Genomic DNA, 26,263 nt, shown 5'->3' with positions numbered 1-26,263 from the left:
ACAATTCATTGTATTTTACAGTACAACACGGTGAGATATCCTGGTTCAGCTGCTGCCATAAACACTTTATTAGGTTGGCAATCATGTGCTCTGTGTAGACAGATTATTTCATTGCATGGAACATTCAGAAATGAGAAAGTCATGAGGCTGAAAGCCAATGGGTGAATGTTAGGAGATAAATAATGCAAATAAATGTCATATCTACTTTCTGTTTGAATCCATCTACACTTTTAGGCTATGCATAATTGAACAGGGGGTACTTCTCTAAGGAGATTGCGTAACAGTCTGCCATCAAACACTGTAAATGTTGATCAAGCCATGTTTGAAGTTTAAACAAAGAGACAGGTGTCAGCCATTAGTAAAAAGTATTCCGTAATTTAGATTATGCTGTCACCACTTTGACAGGACATCTATGAAGTTCCAGTTTTGGCATGACATTTGACGGGCCTAGCCTCAAGACCGCCCTGTGTACAACCAAAAAACCCTGTGTGACACCGTGCCAGTCAAAGCGTGAGTCACCAGGACTAGAGCACAAAAGTGTTCACTGTATGATCCAAACAAGCCCACAGAGTCACCAGTGACCCAAAGAGTGTCTACACATCTGATCTCTATTTCAACCCTGAGATTGGAAAATATATTCCCCTCTGCACTTACCGCTACTGTACTAGTCCACAGCTACAGTACATACTATAGCAGGGTGTTGGTTAATAGTATGAAATGCGAGTTTTTGGTTTTATTTAATAAAAAATGTATCCCTATTAATACAATTTGAGATCATGTTACGGAATCCTGGTGTTTTTCTGACTTCTCACGAGGTCTCATGAAAAGTTGTGTGTTCATGTCATGAGTACATGCATGCCATGGGTTGCCAACATTATTTAAAAAAAATGTTCAAGCCAACTGTCAAGCTGTGAGGTAGAGGAGCTGTGTAGGTAACCATTTAAACTAACATACCTGTCATATCTTTGTTAGAGTGAGATTTATATTGACCTGGTGATGGTTTAGCCATCATTGTAATCCTGAGGGCTTGGACAGTCAAACACAGACAGAACTCCATTTTCCCGAGCATTTGCCTTGGGTGATCCACACTGTGCTGTGTAGGAGATCAGCTCTGGGCTAGCCTGCTCTACAACACTCATCATCTCTGTTTTCCCAGTGTCAAAGTTAGATGAGTGATGTGCCATGCATGAGAATTTCAATGGGAACAATATGTCCAATAGTGCTTCTCCTCTCATAGGGGAAATTAAATTGATTAATAAATCAAACGGCCTCTGGAATGATCCCGTCGTCCCATAGGCGGCCCCTCTCACCCCCTGACGGACATAAAATCACACATTTGCTCCAGACTTCCTAGCCAAAGTAAAGGCTGGTATGGCCTAAATTCCCACTAATGCTGACTCAAATGTGTTTGAGCCTTTAATTGTCAGATAAAAATGTACACTATTTCTGAGTTAATTCTGCTTTTGTAACGTCACCTTGGCCTGGGTACAATATAGGACTACACAATTATAGACATGCTCCCCAAGCTATAGCAATCTGTCTCCCCAAGAAACCAGATTTGAGCTAGAAGGGCACTTTGAACCAGGACCAGGATTGACTAGCCGTTATTTAACCCCTTAAATTGAAGATCAAGTTACGCGGACCAATTTGTAAAATGTAATCTGTGCAAGAGACCCATTTTAAGATTGCAAATATGATTTGAAAGGGTCACACATCCATGCAAGCCCCAGCACATATTATGATATATGGGCTCCACGTGTGTTATTGTTCCTGTGTGGAGCAGAAGGGCTTCCTACTGTTTTTGAGGTCCAAGCCCCCATGGAACACCAACAGAGATGGCCTGTGAGGCTGGGGCTGAACCCCTTCAGAGGTAAAGGAGTCACCCAGACCACAGAGTATCTGAACCCTGGGTGGCGGCTCTGGTTTCCACACTCCAACATTCAGAGGTAGCAAACCACAAGCCGCAAAGAGGAACAAAAACACCATTCCATATAGATTCCCTGGTCCACTCCTGTGTTTGTGTTTGAATGGATCCTGAAACGATTCATCAGTATAAACATTCGATATGTTTATATTGTATATTATAAATATCTTCATACAGTATGCTACAATTTGGGGTTAGGTCCACACTACACACTTCCATAGATGAATGTGCAACATTGTGCGAATGCTGACTCTCCTGCTTCCTTATTCAGTACAGCTCAGTTAAAGCGTCAGATCCCACACGCCAGCCCGCAGCCTCTCTCCCTGACCTTGACCCCCACCAGACCCTTCCTCCCTAGCCTCTCTCCCTCCTAACCCTTGACCCCGACTGGACCCTGCCTCCCCCGAAACCCTCCACACTCCAGCATCTCCCCCATTCCATTTCCTCAGGCATGCAGTTATAGGACAGATGTGGAGTATATCAGTTGGGCATCGGGGAAAACAGCTGCTTTAAACCATGGAAGTACAGTTTAGGAGGGAGGGGGTAGACCAGTAACAAACCTACTTAATCCTCAGAGTATACCAGGTGGGGCATATCTAAGGGAGGGAGGGTCTAGTAGACATGAATCCCACAGATGCTGCTGTTTTAAGGGGACCACTGCTGGGGGAGTACCTCTGTCAGGCTCCAGTAACTTTGGTGGAAACCACTGATGGGATGGAGCTACACAGCATTTCAGTTAAAGAACACTCAAATGGAATTGAAGTGTCGTTAATAAATGCCAGTCTTAAGGAAGCATGAGCAGTCAGCCAACAGCATACTGAACTATAGTGTTAAATAACAAATACAGATTGACAAGAAACATGGTTTAAGTCAAGTCCTTTCTGATAGAACAAAGGATAACTGTAAGGAAGATGAAAGATTGTCCTCAATCATATTATGGCCTACCTTATAAACAACCCTAATGGAGAATTGCCTTCCAAACAAAGTGATGACATTCGGCTTAAATCAACTCTGTTTTTGAGCTTGGACAAAAGTGTTTCGATTTGCGGATGCCCAAAAAGCTCAAATACAAAGCTCAATGGATGATGATCTTCCAGAAATAAACATGAACACTGGGAAGACAACATATAATCAAGCTGGCTGCTATGATGCCCTGCTTACTTTCAGTCATCGTTGACATTTGGAAAGTCTAAATCAAGTCTAAGATTAAGATTTACCAACTAATAAACAGGTTGTTAAAAACAAAGCACTTCCACCTCTCAGAGTCAAAGAGAAACAACCTCTAAATCCTGCATCAACATGGCCTACACGAGAAGGCAGAGCAACTGAAGACTGTCTGCAGCAAAATGACAGTAAAAGCCTCTTCCCCACAGCAGGGGGATCTGGGTTAATCATATTAATGTTGCTGACTTATGGATATGAGCTCTCTGTTTCACCTTTGACTCTCTGGTGGCTCAAGACTCTGGTAATGTATTCCTTTCAACATAGACAATAATGAGGGCTGTGCTACTGCTAGGAGAGGTGGGGAGTGGTACTTGATTAGGAATTCAGAATACAAGGTTGGCTCGTATAGGAAGAACTCTGGATATTGTACATGTTTATCACCGATCCTTCTAAGCAGCATTATCAAATGAATAGGATTGATGAGAGAGCCACTTGGTTAACACAATGTGCAAACTGTGTATTTTGTACTAAACATATTGACATTTTAAACTGGCTCAGCACAACGTCTAGTAGTCCGACACTGTCCAGATACCCTTTGCTACTCAAGAAGTCATTTCTTCTAATCAGGAATATAGCAGAAATGCCAAAAACCTATATGCCCATGAATCACTGGAAGACAAACAAGTTATACATTCCCTGTCAAACGAAAGTCTACTCGTTTTCAAGTCACCAAAGCCCCATGACTAAGTGTTATTATCATTATTCTTCCCACCATCAAATTACCCCTGCCTGTTCTTTGAAGTCTCTGATTGATGTTGCACTAACAAACCTTTAAGCTGGGTACCAACAAAGCCAGAGTCTTTCTGATCTGATCCTTCACAATGGGGGCCATTGTAAGAGAACCTTCGGGGCAGCCGAGGGCTGTTGATTGCTCCGAGAGCCACCCAGCCTGTGATTGCAGCTGAGCGTCCATCATGGTGAGTAATAACGGGGTCATTAGGACGGTACTCACGTTGGGTCTCAGGCTCGCAGCTCGTCCGTAATACTTCTCAGCTGCCTCGTTCAGACTGGCCTGTCTGCGGAGCAAAAACACGGAAAGGAACCATCAGTCATCTTTATTGCTCGGACTTCAGAGGGAGACCTTGACCCCTGAGTGTTCACTGGTCACCGTGGGCCAGCGACAGGGCAGAGCTGGGACACTTGGAGCCAGTCCCACAGGCTGACAACAAACCCAGGTCTGTCGGCAGGCCCTGTGTAGTTAACAGTCTGATGACGTTCACTTCATTACCAGGTCACGATCTTTGACCAGCTACGTTTGTACAAAGAGAAGGATCTTTCATTCATAACAAACAACTTCAAAGACTATTATGGCCCCTTGTGGTTCGTGGTGCATCAGTGTTCGTGGTTGGTACGAAGATGTTGGATCAATATTTCATGATTAGCAATATGGATGAAAGATTCATGAGAAAGAAGTGTGGGGAAAGGATGCTTGGATGGTGGTACTTTTGACAATATGTAAACAGTCTAGATCGGAATGAGGGAACGCAGTTCTTGCATCACAGCATGAGGGAGTAGGTCTGCCACAAGTCCAATAATAGAACTGGCAGTGACTACAGGTACACCTCAGGACCGATGAGTCCTCACTTCATCCCCGAGGACCCGAGGAATTTAATGTCTGTAGTTGCTCCTATAAAACCCATCGTCAAAGCAGGAATGTCTTCCACAGCTCCATACCCAACCGCTTCTATGCCCTTTTTTACCTGGCTGCATGACTCCCCCTTCCCTTCAGCCAAAAAGCTTTTCCGTTTATCAATACCCCTATAAATCAAAAATAATTTTACAGCTCACAGCTGCGTTTCACTGATGGTAGCAATTGTCTCATTGCAAACAGTTTAACTTTGACAGAGTCAAGGACAGGCCCAACACGAGCTGGCCCCAGATCCCTGAGTCGTTATGATAAAAGGGAGGCCAGACCGTTTGAACTGGGCTTAGGAAGTCTGGCCCTATTAAAAGACTGTCCTCCGTAGGGCTGCAGGGAGAAGGGGAACCGTGACATTGGACGACCAAGAATGCACCATGGATACATCCTTACCTGGGTAAAATAATGGTTCATCGTCATCTTTGACAGGTGAAGGCTGAGAGGGACGGATGGAAATATATATGCATGAAAAACAAATGAGGCCGGAAAAAAGACGACACTTGATACTCCTGTAGGTTGTTCAAAGCATCCAAACCTTGGAGCTCCACATGGGACCGTTGCAGTTAAGTCACAGCAGTAGTCCAGTAGTGGCTGGACAGCAGACGTGTATTTGGATGCTTTCCACATGAGGTAAGTCAGACTGTGGTGCGGCGAACTGAGCTGTAGAGGTGCTCTGGGGTGAACCGATACGAAGAACATTTGGAGACTGTCACAACTGCAGGTATACATTACATGTCTTTTCAAAGTATATGCTTCTCTCCGAACCTCCCTGATGAGTCAATGTGTATTTTATTTGTTGGCTAAACATACATTTCTCCAGTTTTTGTCTCCAAACCACAATTGTGTGTTCATGTGCCAGAATAACATTTAGATAATAGTATTTAAGAAAGAATATCTTAAGAATTACAGTAATCCAAGTCTATAATGTCATTATCACATTTCTAAACACATTCTTGGATGTTTGATAGAAGGTGGCCACTCTGTGGTCACCATAGTGATTGGTCCTCCCAATTTTTGTGGGATTGTGTTTAACCGGAGCAAAGGACGACGAGAGCTAACAACCAGTTAAACCAGCACTGACCCTCATTCTAGACCCAAACCTCACACTTCATCTAGACCAGCACTAACCCCCATTATAGACCAGCCCTAACCCTTGGGGGAAAAAATACACCATATACCACAAATATACAGATGTTTTATTAGGCTCACTGCAGACACAACGACTCACCAATCATTAATCTGACTGCATCCCTTACAACTAAGGTCAGTCTGAAAAACATTCCCTTTCAGCACCAGACAGCTATCTGAGTGTAGATCTAACTATAGCTGACGTCTCTGTCTACAACGACGAGACACTTTTTTTGCACAACTGCTCAAACTAATGACCTTGTATTCTGTCTGGATGTTCTGGACTTGGCAAGCATCGTTACGGCATCACACAGTCAACAGTCTGGCTCCCAGAGGAACTTGGGCCCTGAAAGGCCAGCATTAGCACATTCCCCAGGGCCTGAGCACTTGAGCGGCCCTCCCTCCCCACACCGGCCTCCACTTCCTCCACCGGCTTCCACTCTGAGGGTCCGTTTGGAATAACGTGCTGATTGTTTAAAGAAGGCTGGGGGAAGCGGAGAGAGGAAGCAAACTTGTCAGAGGCTGCAGAGGCCCCGGAGAGCAATAAGAGACGCTAGCACATCTAAGGGGCCTTCCCTCCGCTAACCTTTACTCCGTCCTTTCTCCCCCTCCACTCCTCCCCCGTACACATTCACTTGCATCGCCACCAACTGAGGGTCTTCCATGTCTGGGTCCAAAACAAACACATAAAGAACATGAGCTCCAGAAGAGCCAGACCCCATGCCAGCAGGACGTTGGGGAGCACGAGCCCCAGCCCCTGGTTCTCTTCGGCTGCCAGGGGTCTGGATCCCGGAAGGGGCTCTCCGCGGAGAGGGAGGCCTCAGAGGAGCACATCACCCTGGATCAGAGCTAGTGTGTGGGAGTGAGGCACCAGATGAGTGCAGACAGAAGTTACAAACGGCTGAATGACGACGTTTTTTTAATGGATTTCGTCAAATAGACTGAAGAGCTCAATGTCCCTCTACAGGACTGGAACGATTCTAGACATGTTGACTTGTACTGACGGCTTTCACAGTAATAACTTCCCTTGTAATTCTCCCTGGATAGATTCAAGCAAGTCAATCTCCAAACTAGGAAATATAATATTGTTGGCGCCAAGCGCCCTCAGCCTGTGTGGCACACTGTAACTTGGCACATGGCTCTATTTACACATTTCCACTCGCGGCTTGAGTTGGAACACACCAACAGCTTGCGGCCTCCAGGAGCACTCTGACTCAGACTCACGAGATGAACCTTGCTCTGGTTTGGAGGCTGCCTTTCATGAATGAGAGAGAGAGGGGAGGGGAGAGGGACAGACACGGAGGCAGCGGGAGGAGAAAGGGTTTGGGAGAGAGAGAGGGAGTGAGAGAAATAGAGGAAGGAAGGGACAGAGTGAAAAAAAGAAAGAAAGTGAAGGGGGGGGGGGATGGCGAGGGCGAGGGGAAAAGTCATGTAGCTGTGCGATTTGCGTTCAGACGAGCAGCTCCCTGGCTGGTGCAGCAGTTGAGGAGGGGATCTCAACAAATGTCAAATAAACCACTCTGGCCTCGGAGGGGTGTAATCCTGGGGGATCAAGTGCACACTCGCAAACCTCCATACACTCCCCCTCCATCAACAACCTAACCTCCCTGGTCTGAGTGTGACTACTGGACTGAGTGGTGGAGGATGACAAGCTACTACCAGTTTGGGTGTTCCTGGCAGTGCTCACAGTAAACCCGTAACACCAGCAAATCCTTGCTCTGCCAACTGCACAGAACAGGTGGCGGTGTCACCACCATACCTCCTCGTCTACTTTTTTTCAAAGTTTCCTTTCAGGACATTTCCGTTGTGACTATAAACCCTTCCTTTAAAACCCTCACCTCAGCATGTGCGCTGCGCTGAAGACAACGTCAAACTCCCCGCTATCCAGGCGGGCTGCCTTCTGTGCCATCTCCGCCGCTTCCAGCAGACGAGACTCTTCCAGTAAAAACTGACCTGGTGGAGGGGGAGGAGAGAGAGAGGGAGAGAAAACGGTATCATAATACAATGGGAGTCCATCAGAAGGAAGGCTAAGGCCTCGGCCTGGAAATGTTGCCTTTGGCCTGGGGAGGTAGGTAGCCGTGTCCTTACTCCTAATGATGGGCTGAAACATGAGATCCAAGCACATTGGCCCATTTTTGCTTGGCCTTCACTCAGGCCCATTTGGCGTGGTGTAGATGTGTGCAGATGTAGATAGACAGAGACCTAGCTATCATCAAGACTGTTTGAAGCCATAGTTAGTCTCCCTGTAGGTGTCCTGGCAACCAGGCCATGTCTATGCATATTAGGTGCAGCTGATTGGACATAGCCAGGGTCTGGAGGCCTCTCAGGAGGCTGGATATTAGACCCTGGATGGTGGCGTGAACCAAAGGTGGACTCCCATAGAGGGTCAAGTTGAGACAGGCATAATACCATGTTGATCTTGGTGAGCTCCTCCATTGGAGCTAGCCAGTAGACACAGACCACTGGGCGAAACCAAGCATACTTTCCTAAATAGCTGTGGAGGAAACTGGACCCTGCGCTGCAGGCCTGAGGTGCGGGAGCTCTCCGTGGCCCTGACGGAGCTCCACAGACCCAGGCCAGTGCAGCCATGGAAGCGGATGGATTTCTTCGAATCGGCGATGCGTTATTGGAGCGGTTAGGAACATTTGACAGCAACCCCCGTGAAACATCCAGAAAAAGAACAGGATTTCACTGGGCAGTCACTCTCAAATGAGAAGGATGTGTGTGACCGGAGAGGGGGATCAAATGGGGTGTGTTTGATACACTGTGTGTGAAGATGCTGGTCGAGTTTTTTGGGGAAGGCCTACACATGCACAGATACACACGTGCGCACACACACACTTCTTACATAATAGTGTGGGCACCGTATGCAAAAACTTCAATGGAGCACAGTGTCATGTCTAGGGTGACAGTGGGAAACAGTGGACAAATGAACAGCCTCATTCCCTATAGTATAGGTTTACCTTAATGGTGAAGACATGTAAAACAACAGTCATAGGCACTCACCATAATGCATGTAGCAATTGCCTTTCATGGGGTCCAGTTGGATTGCCTTCAGAAAGTACCTCTCTGCTTCAGTCTTCTGGCCCTGAGAGGAGCAGTTAAACACGCTGTCATTATTTGCTTCAAGTTCTGCCATATTCGTTTCAACGAGAAACTTTCCCGGCCACAAACCTACTGTGACATTTAATCTTAATAAGCGGACATAAAACACATGCACTGGTGTTATTCTTTCAACACGTGCGCGTCCTCCTGAGAAAGATTTACAGTCAAGAGTACACAATGTCCCGCTTGGCACAGTCGACTACACAGTGGACGTAGTGCACTCATTCATTACACAATTATATCTGTTCAAATAACACTCGCTTGACCACAGAGAGACTGTGTGTGGCCCCCGCACCATCATCTGGGGAAGAGCGAGAGACACACAGAACAGGACACCAATATGAATGTATGACTTTAAGTGTGTTCTTTTTTAGTTAACCTTTTGGTTACAGGTTATTTAAAAAAATATATAGATTATTGACCCATGGAAACCAAATCCATTTCTATATTTACACTGAAGAAGAAAGACAAAAAAAAAAACCTTTCTACTAAAGCATTCATCGGTTATGAAAGAGGCACATGTGAGAGAGGTAGCCGGTCCTGACGGAGTAGAAGAGGTTTACAGGAGCCGGGCCAGCTGCTCTCACACAGTGCTGGACTCAGCTGGACGTCAGCTGCACTCAAATCAACAATCAACCATCAACAGTGCATGTTTGCCTCACTAAGCTAATAGCAGTTATCATGAACGCTGCATAAAAATCATAACACAAGACTCCACTGGAGCACACATCTATGTCCTTTTGTGAGGAAAATTATCAAACAAACTAGATATTACATCCCAATCCCAGAATACATTTGAATGTGATTGAATGTGATTAAGCTGTGTAGAGTGAACACACTTAATTCGAAATTCAAATGCTTTGAATAATTATTTCTCCCCCCAAAATGCAATTAGAGCTTGGTTGCTGTAGGTTTACCCTTCAATAACTTAACCATTTTCTACATTTAATATTTGAAGTTTTCCTTCCTGAGGTAAAACATTGATTACATTCTACTAAGAATAGTGTCTATGTTTACCACACGTTCTGGCATGAACGTGAGTGTAAGAGCTCCACTCTGAGGGGAATCATCTTTGTACAGTTTGTTTTCACACTCCAAATACCCTCAAGTATGAAGCTAGTTGATAAGGGGCAGCTGCAACATTCTAAACTCAGACGGTGTTTTCGCAGCAACACATAACAGTGCACGGGGGCAAGCAGCATGAATAATCCATAGTTACAGCTGACACCGAGAAAAACAGAAGGGAAGATAGCGGTCCAGTCTAGTTCTCTAGACGAAGAGGTATGCAGAACTCAACATAGTCTGATGCAAATTAAAAGGATGGATTTTTTTACATTCATTGTTCATGTTGTCCTCATCGTCTTTTAATTCCTCTTCGCTTTGTTTCTTACTTAGGTGTTTGCCGAGTCATCTTCTGCTGCCTGGCTTGAAGATTAATCATTCTGAGCCCCTTTGCTCTCATGTCTACCTATCGAATCGTTCTGCCTGTCAAACCCAGCCTCGGCTCAGTTGTTAGTGGTTAGTATGCAGGTCTGGCTCTGGCCTGGAAAGGAACCAAGTACCAAGTACATAGCTCTGACACAAATGCTGTTGGATGGGCTGTCTGCCTGAAATCTGTTCTCTCTGAAGCTATTTGGTGAGATGGACAACGTACTGGAAATATCTGAAATACAGCCAGCCCTCCGAAAGGTCAAAAGGTAAATGTCAACCTCCCAATTACTATATCCCCTCCTCACCTAACCTGAGCTCGCTGTGTGACTCTAATATCCTGTTTTCACATACGGGGAGAGCTGTTGGTGCTGACCCTCTAATCTGCGGGTGCCATCAGCCACTGAGCAGATGCGGTCAACGCTCCCTCTATCAGGAGCTTCTCAGGCTGTTCCTGTGGGCTTGATGAATGAATCCTGCTTCTGATTAGACCAGGAAATGACATGGGTCCAATACGACCGACATCAGCAGGGAGTCATTCATCACAAACCTCGCCACACCCACACCCACACCACTGCCAGGGTGTCCAGAGGTGCAGCAGGGTCCGCACAGCGGGGGGATGACATCAATATCCCCTGCTTGTTACTGACTCCCCCCTGCACTCTCATACTCTCATACTCTTCCCCCCTCCCCCTCTACTCCCACCACCCCAGCATCTGCTTTCCCCTCAGAACCCCCTTCAATCCCCCGCTGCCTCACCCCGGCACAAAACCGTGCCCCCCTGCCCTTTCCCTAACCTCCCCGTGCCACGGCCCCAGCCCCCCGACTCAGATCCTAGCCGCTGCCCTGCCACGATCTGAACCCACGCCCCCTGACAGGATGGAGGCTTCCCATCACTCACTGGGGGGGGGGGGAGGGTCACTCAGACTGTGTTGGGTTTGATCAAGACTAAACACGGTTGTCAGAGAGTACACAAGGGTACCAGCAGGATGGCTCTAAGGAACAGTGAGACTGATGGAAGTAGAGCTCATCAAAACATTCCGGAACTCCCATGTATCCCAAGGTAAAATAGTGAGGTCAAGTTTTTACAATATAGGGAAAAACTATTAGTTGGGGGACAGGACAGAATAATCGGAGGCTGATGAGTGTCGACAGTTCTGTGGCTTTTAAAACACTCATAGTTTGTGTCCATCATTCTACCTCCGAGCTTGAGCTAAGGATTTCTATCTTCACTCTGGACCTCAAAAGAGTCTCTGCTCAACTCCTGTCTGTGTAAAGGCTAACAAGACTGTAAACCTGTCAGAAAGACTCTTTCCTCCCTCATAAGGCAGAGACACCTTCGTTTTTTTTCTTAGTCTCGGAGGAGGGGAGAGGGGAGGAGAGGAGAGAAGAGAAAGGAGAATGTGCATCTCAGTTCTCACCTGCCTGCTTCTAAGAATCAATAACTGTTGCTTAGGCCAAACTCCTTCACGCCTCGGTGAGTTCTCTTTCTCTTCGGTGAAAAAGTGAATCAACACAAGAGCATCGCACTTTTCTATATATTGAATTGTGTTGCTTCCCCAGAGTTCTGCACGGACAAAGGTCAGTTTCATATATACCTCCGTGTCCAGGGGCTTTCGTTAGAATCCAATTCACGTCAGCTTACCAAGCATCTTTCATCGCCACCACCTAAAGACATTCTTTAAACTGACTGATAAATCTTTTGAGACAGAGAAGATCCCAAAGCAATAAGGACAATCCACCATCCATCTGTAACCATTATATCCTTGTGAGGAAAATCATAGAGACTGATGAAGATAATCTTTTGTGTGTAAGATGGAAGGAGTGTAGTGTGTCGTGGTGTGGTAAGGAGCCATATGTGTGTGTCTGGCATGCTTAGTACTTAACATATACTGTGCATTTACAGTGTTTTTTTCTTTCTTTCTCACTCACTTTCTAGGAGGAAAAAGAGTAATCAGTACTTAAATATGATTTAAATGTAAATAAATGAGAAATACAATTTTGATATATTTGTCTTTCTCTACACAACTGAAAGTGAAAAACTTTATTATATGTCGATATTTTTTACTGTAGTATACTACTGTACTAGCGTATACAGTAGATTCAAGTTTAATTCATTCTGAAGTAAATGTAGAACATTACGGTTTGATAATGCAAAGTTGTGTGTACTAAACACACTGTCCAATCATCTCGAATAAATCAGGATATATTTTCTGGTATTGCTGCATTTACTTTCAGCATGCCCCAAATAGGGAGGTAGGAAGGATATCATTTTACCGACTGAGCCTGATCCCTCTAACCCCTCAACAGAAGGGGACTTAAGTAGAGCTCAGATTCAGGGATGGAAATGAGACGAGACATGTGCAGGAGGGGCCCAGTCAGTCGGCGGTGCTCCAGAGCCCATCCGAGCTCCGAGGTCCTTTGAACACGTGTGTATCCTGCCATCAGAGGCCAGACTCTGGCCGAGAGTGGCGTCAACCTGGGGAGAGAGGCGACACCTCCATCCTGTTGATCCCCATCTAACACTCTGCCATACCTCCTCCCCTCGCCGACCCCGCCCACTCCACCCTGGCCGTACTCTGTCTGGGACGGATCGGATCTGTCACTGTGAGCTCACACACTTCATGCCGCACTCCCCCTCCTCCTCCTCCTCCTCCTCCTCCTCCTCCCACCTCCCATTCCTCAGTCCCCTTTGTCCCAGTCCAACACACAAACAGCCCTCTCTACTCCAACTCCAAGTCATCCGTATAACCTGAAGGATCAGGAGTCAGACAAACCTGGCCCAGGGCGAGGAGGTGGACAGTAGACAAGTGGGAGGGGGATGAAAGGAAAGGACAGGTAGGATGAGGCAGGAGAGGAAGAGAGAAGAGGACGGAGGGGTAGACGTAGTTGCTCCAGGGCTGTCTCTCCACAGCAATCTGCAACCTTTGTGTAGACATTGACTGCATGTCAATACACAGGGCCTGTTAAAGGAGTTGTTGAGCATTAGGCAGGGGATGTGGTAACAGAACACAAAGGCACGTTGTGACATTGGCTCCCAATCAGACACCTCAATCAGATGCCTATCCCCTCAGGCGGATGGAGCACCTTCAGAAACCCAATATGATTCACACACACACACACACACACGCGAGTACATGCACACACAGACACAGACACGCGTGCACACACACACACGAGCCATTGATTAAGTGTGGAGATGGGCTGGTTTTCCCTCTCCAGGCTACATGCTCCTAAAGTAGGAGAGACTGCCGCTGACGAGCGAACAGCGGGGGAAAGTGAGCAGAGCAGGCCAAAGAAAACAGGGAAAGGAGAGGAGGAAGATGAGAAGAAGATGACAAGGCTTACCGTGACGGCTAGTAGCTTGCCGTAGGTGAGGTGAGCTGGAATGTGGTCTGGTTTGGATCTCAGAGACTCCCTGTACCAGTGTTCTGCTTCAGACAACTTGTTCAGCCTCATGTAGGCCTCTCCTGTAGCGAGAAGGAAATGCGGAGGTCAGGGGTCAAGAGGTTGAGGAACCAACCATATTCTTATTGTTGGAACGGAACATGAAGGGAGGCGACCGAGCAGGAAGACATGCCATCGCTTCGGTCATTCCTGAGACCCGATCACAAGCCTGCCATTTCATTTGATGGAAAAAAAAGCTTTGCTGAGGTCAGGCCTGAGCTTAATTAAGATAACGATTTAATTGCAGTGTCTGTGATGAATATCGACTCAATAAGATCATCTTAGAGCAAAACACCATTAGTTTCTTTATTTATGTAAAGTCCCGTGTCACAATAATAAACCGTTCGTGCAGGATCAGTGAGGGTCACGTAAAAATAAATATCTGCCATGGTTGCGATGCTCCGGCTCAGTGTTGGACAGCGATGAGAGGAGCGCTGCCTGACACCATGTCTGACTTCACCGTGGTGATGGTAGAGATAAGGAGCTGATGACATGACACAGCACGTGTCACCTCCGTCCACCTGACAAAACATGGCCCTCTCCTGTCTTCCCACCATCACTTTCGGAGGACACCGGTAACAGGGCACAACAAGACAAAACAATGTTGGAAGTGTAATGACTTAGTAAAAACCAGAGGAGCCAGAGGATATAGCAGCTGCTAGGGTTTCTATATAAACACAGAAACGCTCTTTTCGATCCACACCCACGGCCAATTAGAGGACATGTAATCTAGACTAGTGGAGGATTGAGTGTAATCAGTTCTCTGACGATGGACTGAGATTGGCAGCAGGTGGCCGGTGATTACTGATGAACTTTTGCCCTCTGATATGATCTGACCCCACTGATATGATCTGACCTAATATGCATCAATAAAGGCTACATTAAAAAATATAATAATAATTGGAATAGAGATTCTTTCAACAGATGTAAGCGAGTATGTAGCTCAAGTGAATTATTATTTAAGCTGTTATCCATTAGCACAAATGTGTATGATCAGGTCAAGGGGGTAGAACTAGAGAACATACATTAATACCTGATGTTACCCAAATTGAATAACACTAATGGAATTACAATAAGATCATAATCATTAATATCAGTAACATTTTTAATATGCAACAGCAAAAGAAAAAAGCAAACATAGGACATGCAGGTCTTGCAAACTCTACAACATAAAGCTTCACATGGGGCATGCCCACATAGTTGATGCCGAATCACAAGTGACAATTCCACGGAACTGGAAACCACCATCTTCGGGTAGAACATTCCAGAGCACACAAGAGACTAGGAGACCAGCAAAGAGCGGTTGACTGCCAAGTTTCGACGGGAATCAAACTTTGTTAACCCGCCTTTCCCTCCCTCTTGCTGTCTCCCTACAAGCGTCAGATTGATTAGCCTCGTAAAAAGATAGGATGGATGACAGGTATTCACAAGTTCCCTCAAGGAGCTAAATCCAAGGAGCTAAATCCAGCCACACAGCGCCTTGCCATGATGGACTCCCACAGCCAGTGCAGCTTTGAAACTGGTGAGGGCTTTTCTAGTCAACATTGTGACACATCTCAGCACCTCTGTCAAGATGCATTTGGCTCCACTGGTGAGCCCAATGTTGGGTGGAATTACACTTCTCCAACGAGAGATTGAGAGGGTGCGTGTGTGAGTGAGTGAGTGAGAGAGTGAGAGTGAGAGTGAGAGTGAGAGTGAGAGAGAGAGAGAGAGAGAGAGAGAGAGAGAGAGAGAGAGAGAGAGAGAGAGAGAGAGAGAGAGAGAGAGAGAGAGAGAGAGAGAGACTTTGCAAAAGCTCAGAATGGCTTTTGACTGACAAGAATGTGAGTGGAAGCAGAGGTCACCTGAAATAGAATATTATTGTTTTTTCCAAATCAAAAGTCACAACTTAGTCTACAGCTGTTTTCACATGACTGTAACTCGAGTGCAAAGGTTATTATTGCAGCGGGAGGTGAATTATCAGCGTTAATGCACTTTAGAAACCCCAACATCAGGGCTCAATGGGAGCGTTGAGCTGCCACTACACAGTCAGACTTTAAAGCTGCTTCCCGTGTATTTCTGAGAATGTCTAATCCCGGTGCTCAATTTAAAAGACCTTCCGAAAAATAGAGCACCCTCAAAACTAACAGCCTGAAGGCGCAGTACCTTCAAAAACCTACAGTCTTAGAAACCGCAGTCTACCTGATATACCAACAGTCTACTATCAGAAATCCACAGTCTCCTTTCAAACCCACAGTCCACCTCAGGAGAGAGCTCATGCTTCAGCGAAACGAGCGGCTAAGACCTGGTGCAATCAGTGCAGCTAAATCCTGCAAACTTTAGATGGAGTGAGGGTCGACTAACCCTGCCAAAGAGAAATTATACACAGCCAACAGCAGATTTAACTGTTACAAATGACCCCAGTATCCAGTGAAACCCCCAATCACTTCAATCCCTTCGTTATCGTGTTTGCAGCTTACGTGGTTCAATGTACCAAACTGGACTTACCCATCATGTTGTAGAGGCTTTGAGGTGCAAACTGTCTTGGCATTTTCTGTATTGCTTCTTTATACACCGAAAGGGCTTCCTGTGAATGACAAGAGAGAGACCTCCGGTTTGAGACAAGCAACCAGTTGGGAATCATTTGTCACATCTCTCCGACAAAGTCCCTCTTGCTACAGCACCACAGAGTACTCGGTGGTTTCTCCAGCCTACCTCCTGGTGGCCCTGCTCGTGCAGCAGCTTGCCCAGGTTGTACAGGCAGCTGGTGACAGAGCTCTTGTGGGCATGCGGATCCTTCAGGTTCTCGTCGGGGATGTCGGCGCAGGTCAGGAAGGTTCTCCTAGCCTCGTCTAGATGGCCCTGGTTCATCTGGATGATGCCTGTGTTTAGGTAGGCCGCTATGGAGAGGGAGAGAGGGAGAGAGGGAGAGAGACGGAGGGTTAGAAAGAGAAAGAAAGCAAGACAGGGAGAAAGAGCTGCATGACTAACCTTTGCCCAGAACATCCACTCTATGCTAATATATATTCCAGACTCAGGGGACCAGACTGGTTGTGCTTGAGTGGAGAGTGGAACAGGCTCTGTCAAGAGTCTCTGAGCGGGTGCCATGGTAAGATGTACAGTATGAGTTCTGTTAAAGCTTTCTCCTCTACTGCACCTCAGAGTCATCCGTCTTAAAGGTCCAGTGACATGCTCAGAGAAGCTTTCTAATGTCAATAATACCGTCTGAACAATGCTGATCAGATTACTCAAAAGGCTGTTGACAGTTATCATGCTTTTGGTTGCACCAACAACATAAGAGAAGAGCAGAAACATGGACATTCTTTCCTCCAGCGGTAGCTTTGAATACCTTACACTGTAAAACCAATTTTGTTCCAGTTGTCAATCAGCCATTATAGTACAACCTTGAACAATTTCTTTGTTCTCTCTCATCCTTACTTCTTTTCACTTTCCTTCAATCTCCACCACTTTCGTTAATTAATTAGCGTTATCACCAGTAAAAGATAATTAAATGTTGAGTGAAAATTACAGTTTAATCATCATCTTGATTGAGATCGTAATTACTCTCTGCATGACAAGGAAGAGAGAACTATGGAAGGGCTATCTGATTATCTGACTTGGGTTGTTACTGTACCACAAACAATAGGACATTGCTGATGACATGACCAGAACAACATGACCAGAACATGACCAGAACAACATCGGAAGAGTGATTCATCTGAATATGAATGCATGACTTCTGATAACTACGGGGCTGAAAAAATGATTTGCCGTCGTTTGTTAACAGCTGCATGAACAGTGCTATTTCAACAAGAGAGAGAGGAGAGGCAGGACAAATAAACGCTAAAATAGAGGAGAGGAGAGGGGGAGAGGCAGAGGGGGGGGGAGAGAAAGAGATGAATGGTGAAAGGGGGCCCTGACCTGAATTCATAAGTAATGGAATTCTGCCACAGTTTAATCAGTGACATGAGGTGCCATCGAAAGACGGTCTGCAGCCTGCTGAATCATGAATCCAGTAATGTAGCCGTCTGTGTTTTCCACCTTCCCGCTCTTTCTTCACCTTGGCTTACCCTCTCTCTCACACGCACCCCCTTGCACCCTCTCTCACCCTCAACCCCATTTCCTGTTGCCTGGAAACGGCAACAACCTCAAAAGCTTGAGATTGACCATAAAGAGAGAAGCTGTACTTACAAGCCAGAGTTGGACGGCTTCCAATGGCCAGCTTATAGTAGTGCAGCGCCTCAGAGAACTTGTTGTTCTCTTGAAGCAGCAAACCGCTGAAACAGAAGAAAACAATCCTTGAACCTGAAAGACAAAGACTACAGAGACGTGTAGAAATGCAGCCAAAGTCGGTGACTGTCTGCCCTTCACGGTAGACCCGAACAGAGTACAAGTTTATAGTCCAACTTCTCAGATAAGGTGAACTTGAGCAACAACATTGGTGAATCAAAGGATGCACTTAAAACACCTCCTCTCTGGGAGTCTGGTCTGCCCCCCCCCCCCCCCCCCCCCAAAAAAAAAAAACCCACAACCCACAATGATTAATCACAGCATTGTCACATAGAGCACACCCAGGGGAGTACAGCAGTGCACTTTCTCTGTCTGAAGAGCTGGGATCAACTGACACAGTGACACGTGTGGAAGCACATACACGGGTAGTTTCTAGGACAGAACGGACAAAAAGGTAGAAGAGGGCTCCATGAGCACACTCACAGGTTATACAGCATGTCGGCCATGTTCCTGCGGTAGTACAGGGCGTTCCTGTAGGCCTGCTCGGCCTCCTCCATCTTGCCCTGGTTCTTCAGGACATTTCCAAGGTTACCCCATGCTGACGGAGGAGGGAGAAGGTCAGTCACAACGCTGCTGCCACCCTCACTCACTGTAAACACCACTCTGCTTCCCTCTCTTCACCCCGGACAAACAGCTGTCGTGTCTCAGCTCTGCCCCAGAATCGGAAAGGAAAATGAGCTCCAGTTGCAGACGCAGCTGTGGCCTCTCAACTCTGTCCCTTCACAGCCCGAGGCCAGCATGATGAACACAAGAAATATCATCTGTGATACTGAATTTCAATGTCAGAATATAGGATAAGATCTAAAAAAAATACATTATGGTTTACTAACCAGTGCAAATAAATATGAGATTCATAGTAGTAAAAAATTAATCCTCAAAACTCTGAACTGTGGTTAGTTTACTACAAACGTCCTCCATTAGAAGAAGGCACATTTGAATGTGTCCAACCGCAGGGCTAACAAGGTCAACATGTTTACACCTGGAGGTGGAGAAGGCTGCAGGCGTGAGATATTTCTGAAGCAGCAGTGTGTTACATTATTCAGTGTTGATGTAGCGACAGTCTGTATGAGAACGGCACGGCAACACGTTCTGTCACATGCTTAAAAGCCCCATCCCTACGCTGTACACTCCGTAATGTAACATCGCTAAGAGGTTGTGTGCTAATTTGTCTGTATCTAAGTGTGTGTGAATGTGTGTGAGGATGTATATGTAGCCTACGCATATATAAATACGCGAGTGTCTGTCAGTGAACATGCATGCATTTAAGAGTGTATGTGTGTGTGAGTCCAGTGTGTGTGTGTGAGAGTCCAGTGGGTGAGTCCAGTGTGTGCGTCCTGAGTGTGTGTGTGTGAGAGTCCAGTGTGTGCGTGTGTGAGTCCAGTGTGTGCATCCTGTGTGTGTGTATGTGTGAGTCCAGTGTGTGCGTGTGTGAGTCAAGTGTGTGTGTGTGTGTGTGTGTGTGTGAGAGTCCAGTGTGTGTGTGAGTCCTGTGTGTTTGTGTGTGTGTGTGTGTGAGTCCAGTGTGCGCGTGTGTTACCTTTCGCCGGGTTCACGTAAATCCCTGACTTGTACAGCATCTCCTCGTTCTTCCAGTCCTGGTTCCTCAGGACAGTCTTGAGGCTCAGCAGCAGCACCAGAGCAGCGCTGCAGTACAGCAGCAGGGTCCTCGCCGACCTCCTCCTCACGCGCACACACAACGCCCGCAGCCCCACCGACACCAGCAGGCAGAAGCCCATGCTGGGGATGTACAGCACCCTCTCGGCCACCACGAAGCCCACGTAGAAGAACAGGTTGGTGGCAGGGAGGAAGGGGATGGCCAGCAGGCCCAGGGAGAACACCACCACGTTCTCCGTGGTGGGGAGGGGAGTCCTGGGCGGCGCGGGGTGCTTTTTGGTACCGTTCTGTGTGCAGGCGTGAGGTTCCGCGTGAGAGTTTGTGTGTTCCTGCTCAGGGGGGTGGTAGCTGTGTCCGTTCGTGGCCGACTTGCCGTTAGTCACGCAGTGAGCTTTGCCGTTGGTCTCCTTGCCCTTGGCCTGGCGAGTGCGCAGACCCATCCAGGCCAGGAGGACCAAGCACACATAGAAGGCCACGCTGTGAAGGTTCCTCCAATCGCCAAAGCCCCTGATCAGAGGCACAGCGTCCATGGACCAATCAAAGCTCAGGGTGTCGGGGCAGAGGAGGAGCCAGAGATTGACTGCGGGCAGATAGAAAAAGGTGAGCGCCCGCGTGAGCAGGGAGGGGGAGTCAGCCGCAGGGTTGTCCGAGTTGGAGAAGTTCGGGGGTTTGTTGCCCATCCAGTACAGCCTGCAGGCCAGCAGGACGGCTCCGCAGACGGCCAACAGCAGCACACTCAGCAGCAGGTGGACGTTTCTCCTCTGGAAGACACGAAACACAAGCACACGGCTGAAACACAGCCGCCAGGCAACACTGGCAACAGGAGCTAAACTGTTTTGAGAGCGGACGGCCAAAGTCGTTTTCTGGTTGGTTTGTGATTTTTCGGACTGTCTGAGTTGGATTTCGCGCCAAATCGTAAATTGAGCGTAAGACTGAGTATAATGTTGATTTCTGACCTCACGTCAACTGCAACAACAACAGAACATTTTACAGTTATTTAAAGCCTAAAACAGTGGACATTTGTGTAATGCAATCTGGAACTAAAGCTGTTGTTCATGCACCATTTGGCCAGCCAAGAGTTTTAAGCAGCTTTAAAGCATGTTTCCAGAAACAAGAAATACAATGCTTTTGCTGTAACTGTTTCATTTCTGGGTGTTCAAACTGGTTTTAATTACCTCTGTACAGGAATATATCAGTTAACAGTCAGTTTCATTGTTAAGGGAAATTGTGACTGTTGCAGCCAAAACAACCACGGTTGAATTAACTGACTGTTACAATTGAATGTGAACAAGTGGACCTCAGGTTATTTAATACATTTCAATTAATCTCTGTTGTCTTTTCACGCAGCACACCTGGCCAACATGGATACGTCAAAATGAACTGTAAAATACGACCCTGCAGATGACTCCACCTCCATTGCAGGCAAGATATTAAACACTTTAGGAATTCCCCCATGGAAATGATCATGAAGTATTTATGGAGTGTTTGAATCTTTTACACTTTGCTGGGGGAGATTGTGAGTTTGGACTATATAGCTCCCAATAGGTCTGTTCCACCATTAAGATCAACTAGCCTTTCTTACGGTGTTTATTTTGGAAAGGTCTCTCCTGCTAAAAATCTTTATAGCTTCCTTTTAACAATAACGCTAGCTAGAACATGCAGGTCAACATCCCTTTTTTCCGCACACTTACACTGGAACTGAAGTCACACAATACACATTAACACACACACACACATACTATAGACCAACGCTCAAGACGGTGTCAATAAAAGGGTCAGGCAGCCTCTCACAACCAGAGCCTGGAGCGCTAGAACATCTCCAGTGTTCCACATCACTCCCCAGAGATCTCACGATAAGAAACTCACACATACTGTATACATTTCCAACCCAGCACTAATTTCCTGCTAAGATCAGTGCACGTATCCCTACGCACCATGGAAAGTCCCGTCAATTCTAAACAATGATGACACAAAATGACATCAGTCTATTATAGTGTGTCCTTTATCTCTGGCGGCCTAGGGGAATGACATGACACGTCTATGATTGTGCACTGCTCTGGGACTGGCCTATCGATTCCTGTCCTGTCTTTTGTCCAGACTGATTGATTCAGAGAGCAGAGGCATGTATGCTCAGGGGGAACCCGACCAGGGGACAACTCTTCCTCTCATCACACTAATGAATAGAACTGACAAAGAGTGGAGAGGAGCAGAGAGGAGATCAGAGAGGAGGCCCCATCATTAACAGTGACCAGCCATTAATAGTGCCCCCAGTTGGGGGAAAAAACAGTTTAATGATTTCATGTATTATTGTTCTACTTCATGTTTCTTATACCTAGAAATACACCGATGCTAACTCAATCCGTCCCTGCTGGGTAGAATCATCTGCCACTGATGCCCGGTGTTGTGTAGAGAGGCTCCCAATTGAAACCGTGTAAGGTCAGCTCTGTCAGAGGCACGGGGAGGAGCCTGACAAACCGCTCTCTATTCCAGAGGTCCCTCTGTTGCCTGGCAACGGAAAGGTCGGCGGTTCAATCCATGGCCCGATCCCTCGATGACACGAGAACTGCTGTCAGGAGTGTGAGGTCGGCTCCGGGGTGAAGCGCAGAGGATGGGGAGGTGATCAGGAAGGAGGGACACAGGAAGCCACAGAGCAGCTCTAGAACAGAGATGATCACTTTGCAGAACCCGGTAGGCTACCCCTCAGCCTTACCCCCTTTGGAAAGACCTTCCCTTCAGTCTACTTCCCTACCATCTTCTATGGAAACACAATACACTTGTCCTATGCAGGGAATTAATTACTGTCCTGAAAGGCAACAGGACAACGTTTATCACTCTATACTATAGTGTGTAGTCTGCCTCTGGACCTCATAGGAAACTCTGAGGACTAGGGTGAGGGTAGAGTCGCCTTTACAATATACAAGTCAGTTGCGTTATACAGGATTCTGCAATAGATACACTGTTCTCAACAGAAAAAGTAGGTCAACATCACTAGATGGATGTTTGGAGGGCAGGTAGACTACCTCTGGTCCCGAGGTTAATGCCAGAGCTGTGGATGACAGTCTCCTGGGATAGAGACAGGAAGGAATGCACCAGGAATATTTGAGCTGACAGCTAAGGGATTAACTCATGTCGGACTTATAACAGGAATAAACAGCCAACATAGCATTATGGTCAATGTCATTGCCCTCTCACCCTCTCTGTCACTGTGAAAGATGGCCTTCATAGTGGTGTGTCTGTGCTGTATGTCAGTAGGCTTGTATCTCTTATGAGATGAGGACTATCACTATAAGAGGCTTATGGAAAAGATCCTTCCTATGCTGGACAGCCAAAAGGACAACCATTGTGACAGGGCAGGCAGGGGTAGATATGTCAGGGTATGTGTAGTGTCACATACATGACAGAAGCAACTTGGTCCTACAGAGAGATGTTCAAAACAAGGTCTAACAATTTTATTAGTGCTATGAGTTCTGAGGGGAGTGTAAACCAAGCAAAAAATATGTTGCTGTGGAGCTATGTTGGATGTAGCACAGACAAATTCTAGCTTCGAACTGAAATATTACAGGTATAAAGTGGATCACATGAACAGGACAGTTATGCTTTAATACAGATATAAATCAACAGGAACAGTAAATGCAAAAAGATTCTTCTCTCTAGCACCATTACACACAGATTGCCTGTCTAACATCTTTTGTCTGAACTTCCCATGAACCTGTTGGACATCCTCTTTAAAACTCAAACACATTCATCTCTCCAAACAATTACTAGCGGAATGCCGCTTTGTAGACTCACAATAGAAATAACTCAGACGACCTACTCGAAATAAGAGCGTGTGTACTGAACAGTGCAGCAGCCTCAAAACAGGGCGTCAACCAGCAAGGTCAGAATCATGGTGTTAATACTATCACCACCACTGGAGATCCAGACTGGCATGCGAGGGGCTCCACAGCAGGGCTCTCCCTAATTAGGGGCTTAAGACGCCCTGTCCTCCAGCCCCACCAGGGGGGAGATGCAGTTGGAGAGGACACAGAGGGGCTCCATGAGATGGGAAATGGGACTAGGGTCGAGTCCCATTGAGCTGGCTCGAACCCACCCTAAGCTGCACGGCAGTCCACCCAAGAACCAGACCTCACCCACCTGGAGAGCCAGGGAGCGGGTCCGTTCTGGCAAGGCAGGGCACACAGTGGTGAGGCTCATCTGGCTGTGAGTAACTGATTGCCATATACGCTACCTGGCCCTGTGACAAATGACTATGTCATCCAGACTCCTCTCTTGCCCTGCTGTGGTACACTAGACACACATCACCATGCCTGCTAACCACAACCACACTGCCTGCTTCGTATTTGCATACAGTATGTTTGGCAGATAGTCTCTGCTAAATGCAGGCCAAGCCTTAAGGCAGTTTCAACAACATGGAACAGACCTTTATTAACATTTCCATGGAAAACATGTGTGGCCCTTGGCCCTTGCCATTATATTCTCAACAAACCGGAGCTGTTTCAGGCTGAGCAGTCAGACTGACAGCGAAGGGTAGATTCAGACTGGTGGGCTGGGGTACCGTCAGCATGTTGCAGACCTGTGTACATTGACTGTGGAGCTGTCACCATGATCTCTTTAAGCAAACAAACACAAGGATCTCCCTAATATGCCTCCCATTAAAAATGTCTGCCTTTCAAAAGCACAAGTTCAATTACGGGGCCCAGCATGAGGTCCGAGGGCCCTGGCCCCATTCTGCTGAGGGCCCAGAAATTCCAGCTTTGTCCCCTTTTGTCCATAATCCAGTTTATCTTGAAATAAGTGGTTTAGCACAACCCGGTAGGAGGCAGGAAGCCTTTGTGTCCCTCTTTTCTGTTCCTTTTTATTTCAGGCTCAATCAGTTCGGAACTGAAACAATTGACTCTTTTATGAGGCAGGCATGTGAAGAAAATATCCTTGGAGATGAAGTGCAAAATAGACTAATTACAGAAACTCCGTTTATTCTCTTTGCACGCCTTTCTTCCAAACACTTGGGGTGGAAAACGAGCGGGAAGACATTTCAATCAGAAAGGGTTTCAAGAGCGACTGGTGAGTGGGGAGAGATACGTGCTGTGCCATTGATTAGACCCTGGGTCTGGAATGGGCCCTCAAAGAAAAATAAATCATTTGTGGCAACTCAAGTTTTTTCTTACACACACACACACACTGAAGCACACATCTCCCTCACTCATTGACACATGGCCCCATACTAATTTGCCGAGCACCAATCCGGACTAGTTGAGGCAAAGGTCCTTTGTGTCACCTTGGATTTCCCACCTACCAAGCAGATACTGGGATAGGAAGCAGGGGTGAATCAGATCAGATACTGTACCCTGGTCTGACCTATCCATTCATCCTGGCCTTCACTCAAACCCAGTATCAACAGAGATAATCCCTCTCAGAAGGACTAGGAAGGATGTAGCCTAGGTCTTATGGATAAAACAAACCTACTAGACATTTACAAGGTGCTCTGTGAATAACATAATACATTCAAATAGAAATGCAAATCCAAGTACTCCAGGACTGACAAGGAGCTCATATCCATCACTCGTCATGGAAACCAGAGACAACCATCCAACCCCTTTTCATGTAGAGACACACTCTGCATCTGAAGGAGAACTCCCATGCTACGTTTTCACACGATGGGAAAGATCCTCGCTAAAGATCACAGCATCAACAGCAGAGGGTTTGAGGGAAGTGACACCTCCCCCACATTCGATCAAACAAATATGACACGTTCACAGCTGCAGCGGGTTACGTGATAACAATGTGGACGTCTGCATGGCATGAAGGTCAACCACAACCAGTGCACCCCCAACCCTCCCTAACCCCAACCCTTATCAGCCATGTTGAAAGGGTTCTGTCAGCAAGGACAGCAACTCATAGTGTAAAACACATGACAGAACATGATAAGAACTGGGGCTATATTGCTTCCTTAACGTGTTGAGAATTAGGAACAGCTCTCGCACAGTGTATTCAAGATAACTCCAATTGTTCCACTTTGACTACTTGGAACTATATAACTACATAATGAAGAGACTTGAAATGCTCCAATTAAGTCACCAACTTTTATGGCTTGTTATGGAAATTGGGGCAGAGCTTGAGGATTGTTCTGCATTTAATGATGTTGTCCCCATGATTAGAGAGAAAGACGGAGCATGTTACTCTGTAGAATAACAGACACCGAGTACATACATGTAAGTGTCTGTTCCCGGAATTAGGTGGAAATCAAAGTAGGTTGTGAGAATGTAAAAACTGACAGTTGTAAAATTGACACATGGATGATGTCAGAACCTTGAAATTGATCACCCTTTACACATGGCCAAGCGTGACCTGACCTCACGTGGACCATGCTTGTCGGGGTCAAGGACCACATGTTCTCAGGGTTTAAACGGTCAACCTCCTCAGCAGGAACCTGCTCAGCAGTGCTCTTGTTCAAAGCGTTTAACCTGAATGACCTCATCTCACAGCGA

The 26,263-nt window shown here is 46.6% G+C and overlaps 1 protein-coding gene across 1 annotated transcript in view; it reads right to left on the bottom strand.

Annotated features, from left to right (window-relative positions):
- The window catches only part of tmtc2b (transmembrane O-mannosyltransferase targeting cadherins 2b), a 68,546-nt gene that overhangs the window by 2,915 nt on the left and 39,368 nt on the right, over nt 1–26,263 (bottom strand). The window contains exons 3-11 of the mRNA XM_062462283.1: nt 19,702–20,539; nt 18,588–18,702; nt 18,066–18,151; nt 16,590–16,774; nt 16,383–16,461; nt 13,797–13,918; nt 8,922–9,003; nt 7,754–7,868; nt 4,101–4,164 (exon numbers count right to left, since the gene is read on the bottom strand). Coding sequence (XP_062318267.1) covers nt 4,101–4,164; nt 7,754–7,868; nt 8,922–9,003; nt 13,797–13,918; nt 16,383–16,461; nt 16,590–16,774; nt 18,066–18,151; nt 18,588–18,702; nt 19,702–20,539 — 1,686 coding nt within the window. The remainder of the gene's footprint in view (nt 1–4,100; nt 4,165–7,753; nt 7,869–8,921; nt 9,004–13,796; nt 13,919–16,382; nt 16,462–16,589; nt 16,775–18,065; nt 18,152–18,587; nt 18,703–19,701; nt 20,540–26,263) is intronic.

The sequence above is a fragment of the Osmerus eperlanus genome, chromosome 5, assembly GCF_963692335.1.
Source record: "Osmerus eperlanus chromosome 5, fOsmEpe2.1, whole genome shotgun sequence".
Taxonomy (NCBI): Eukaryota; Metazoa; Chordata; class Actinopteri; order Osmeriformes; family Osmeridae; genus Osmerus; species Osmerus eperlanus.
The sequence above is the reverse complement of the archived record's forward strand: the minus strand, read 5'-3'. Positions and strand labels throughout refer to the sequence as shown.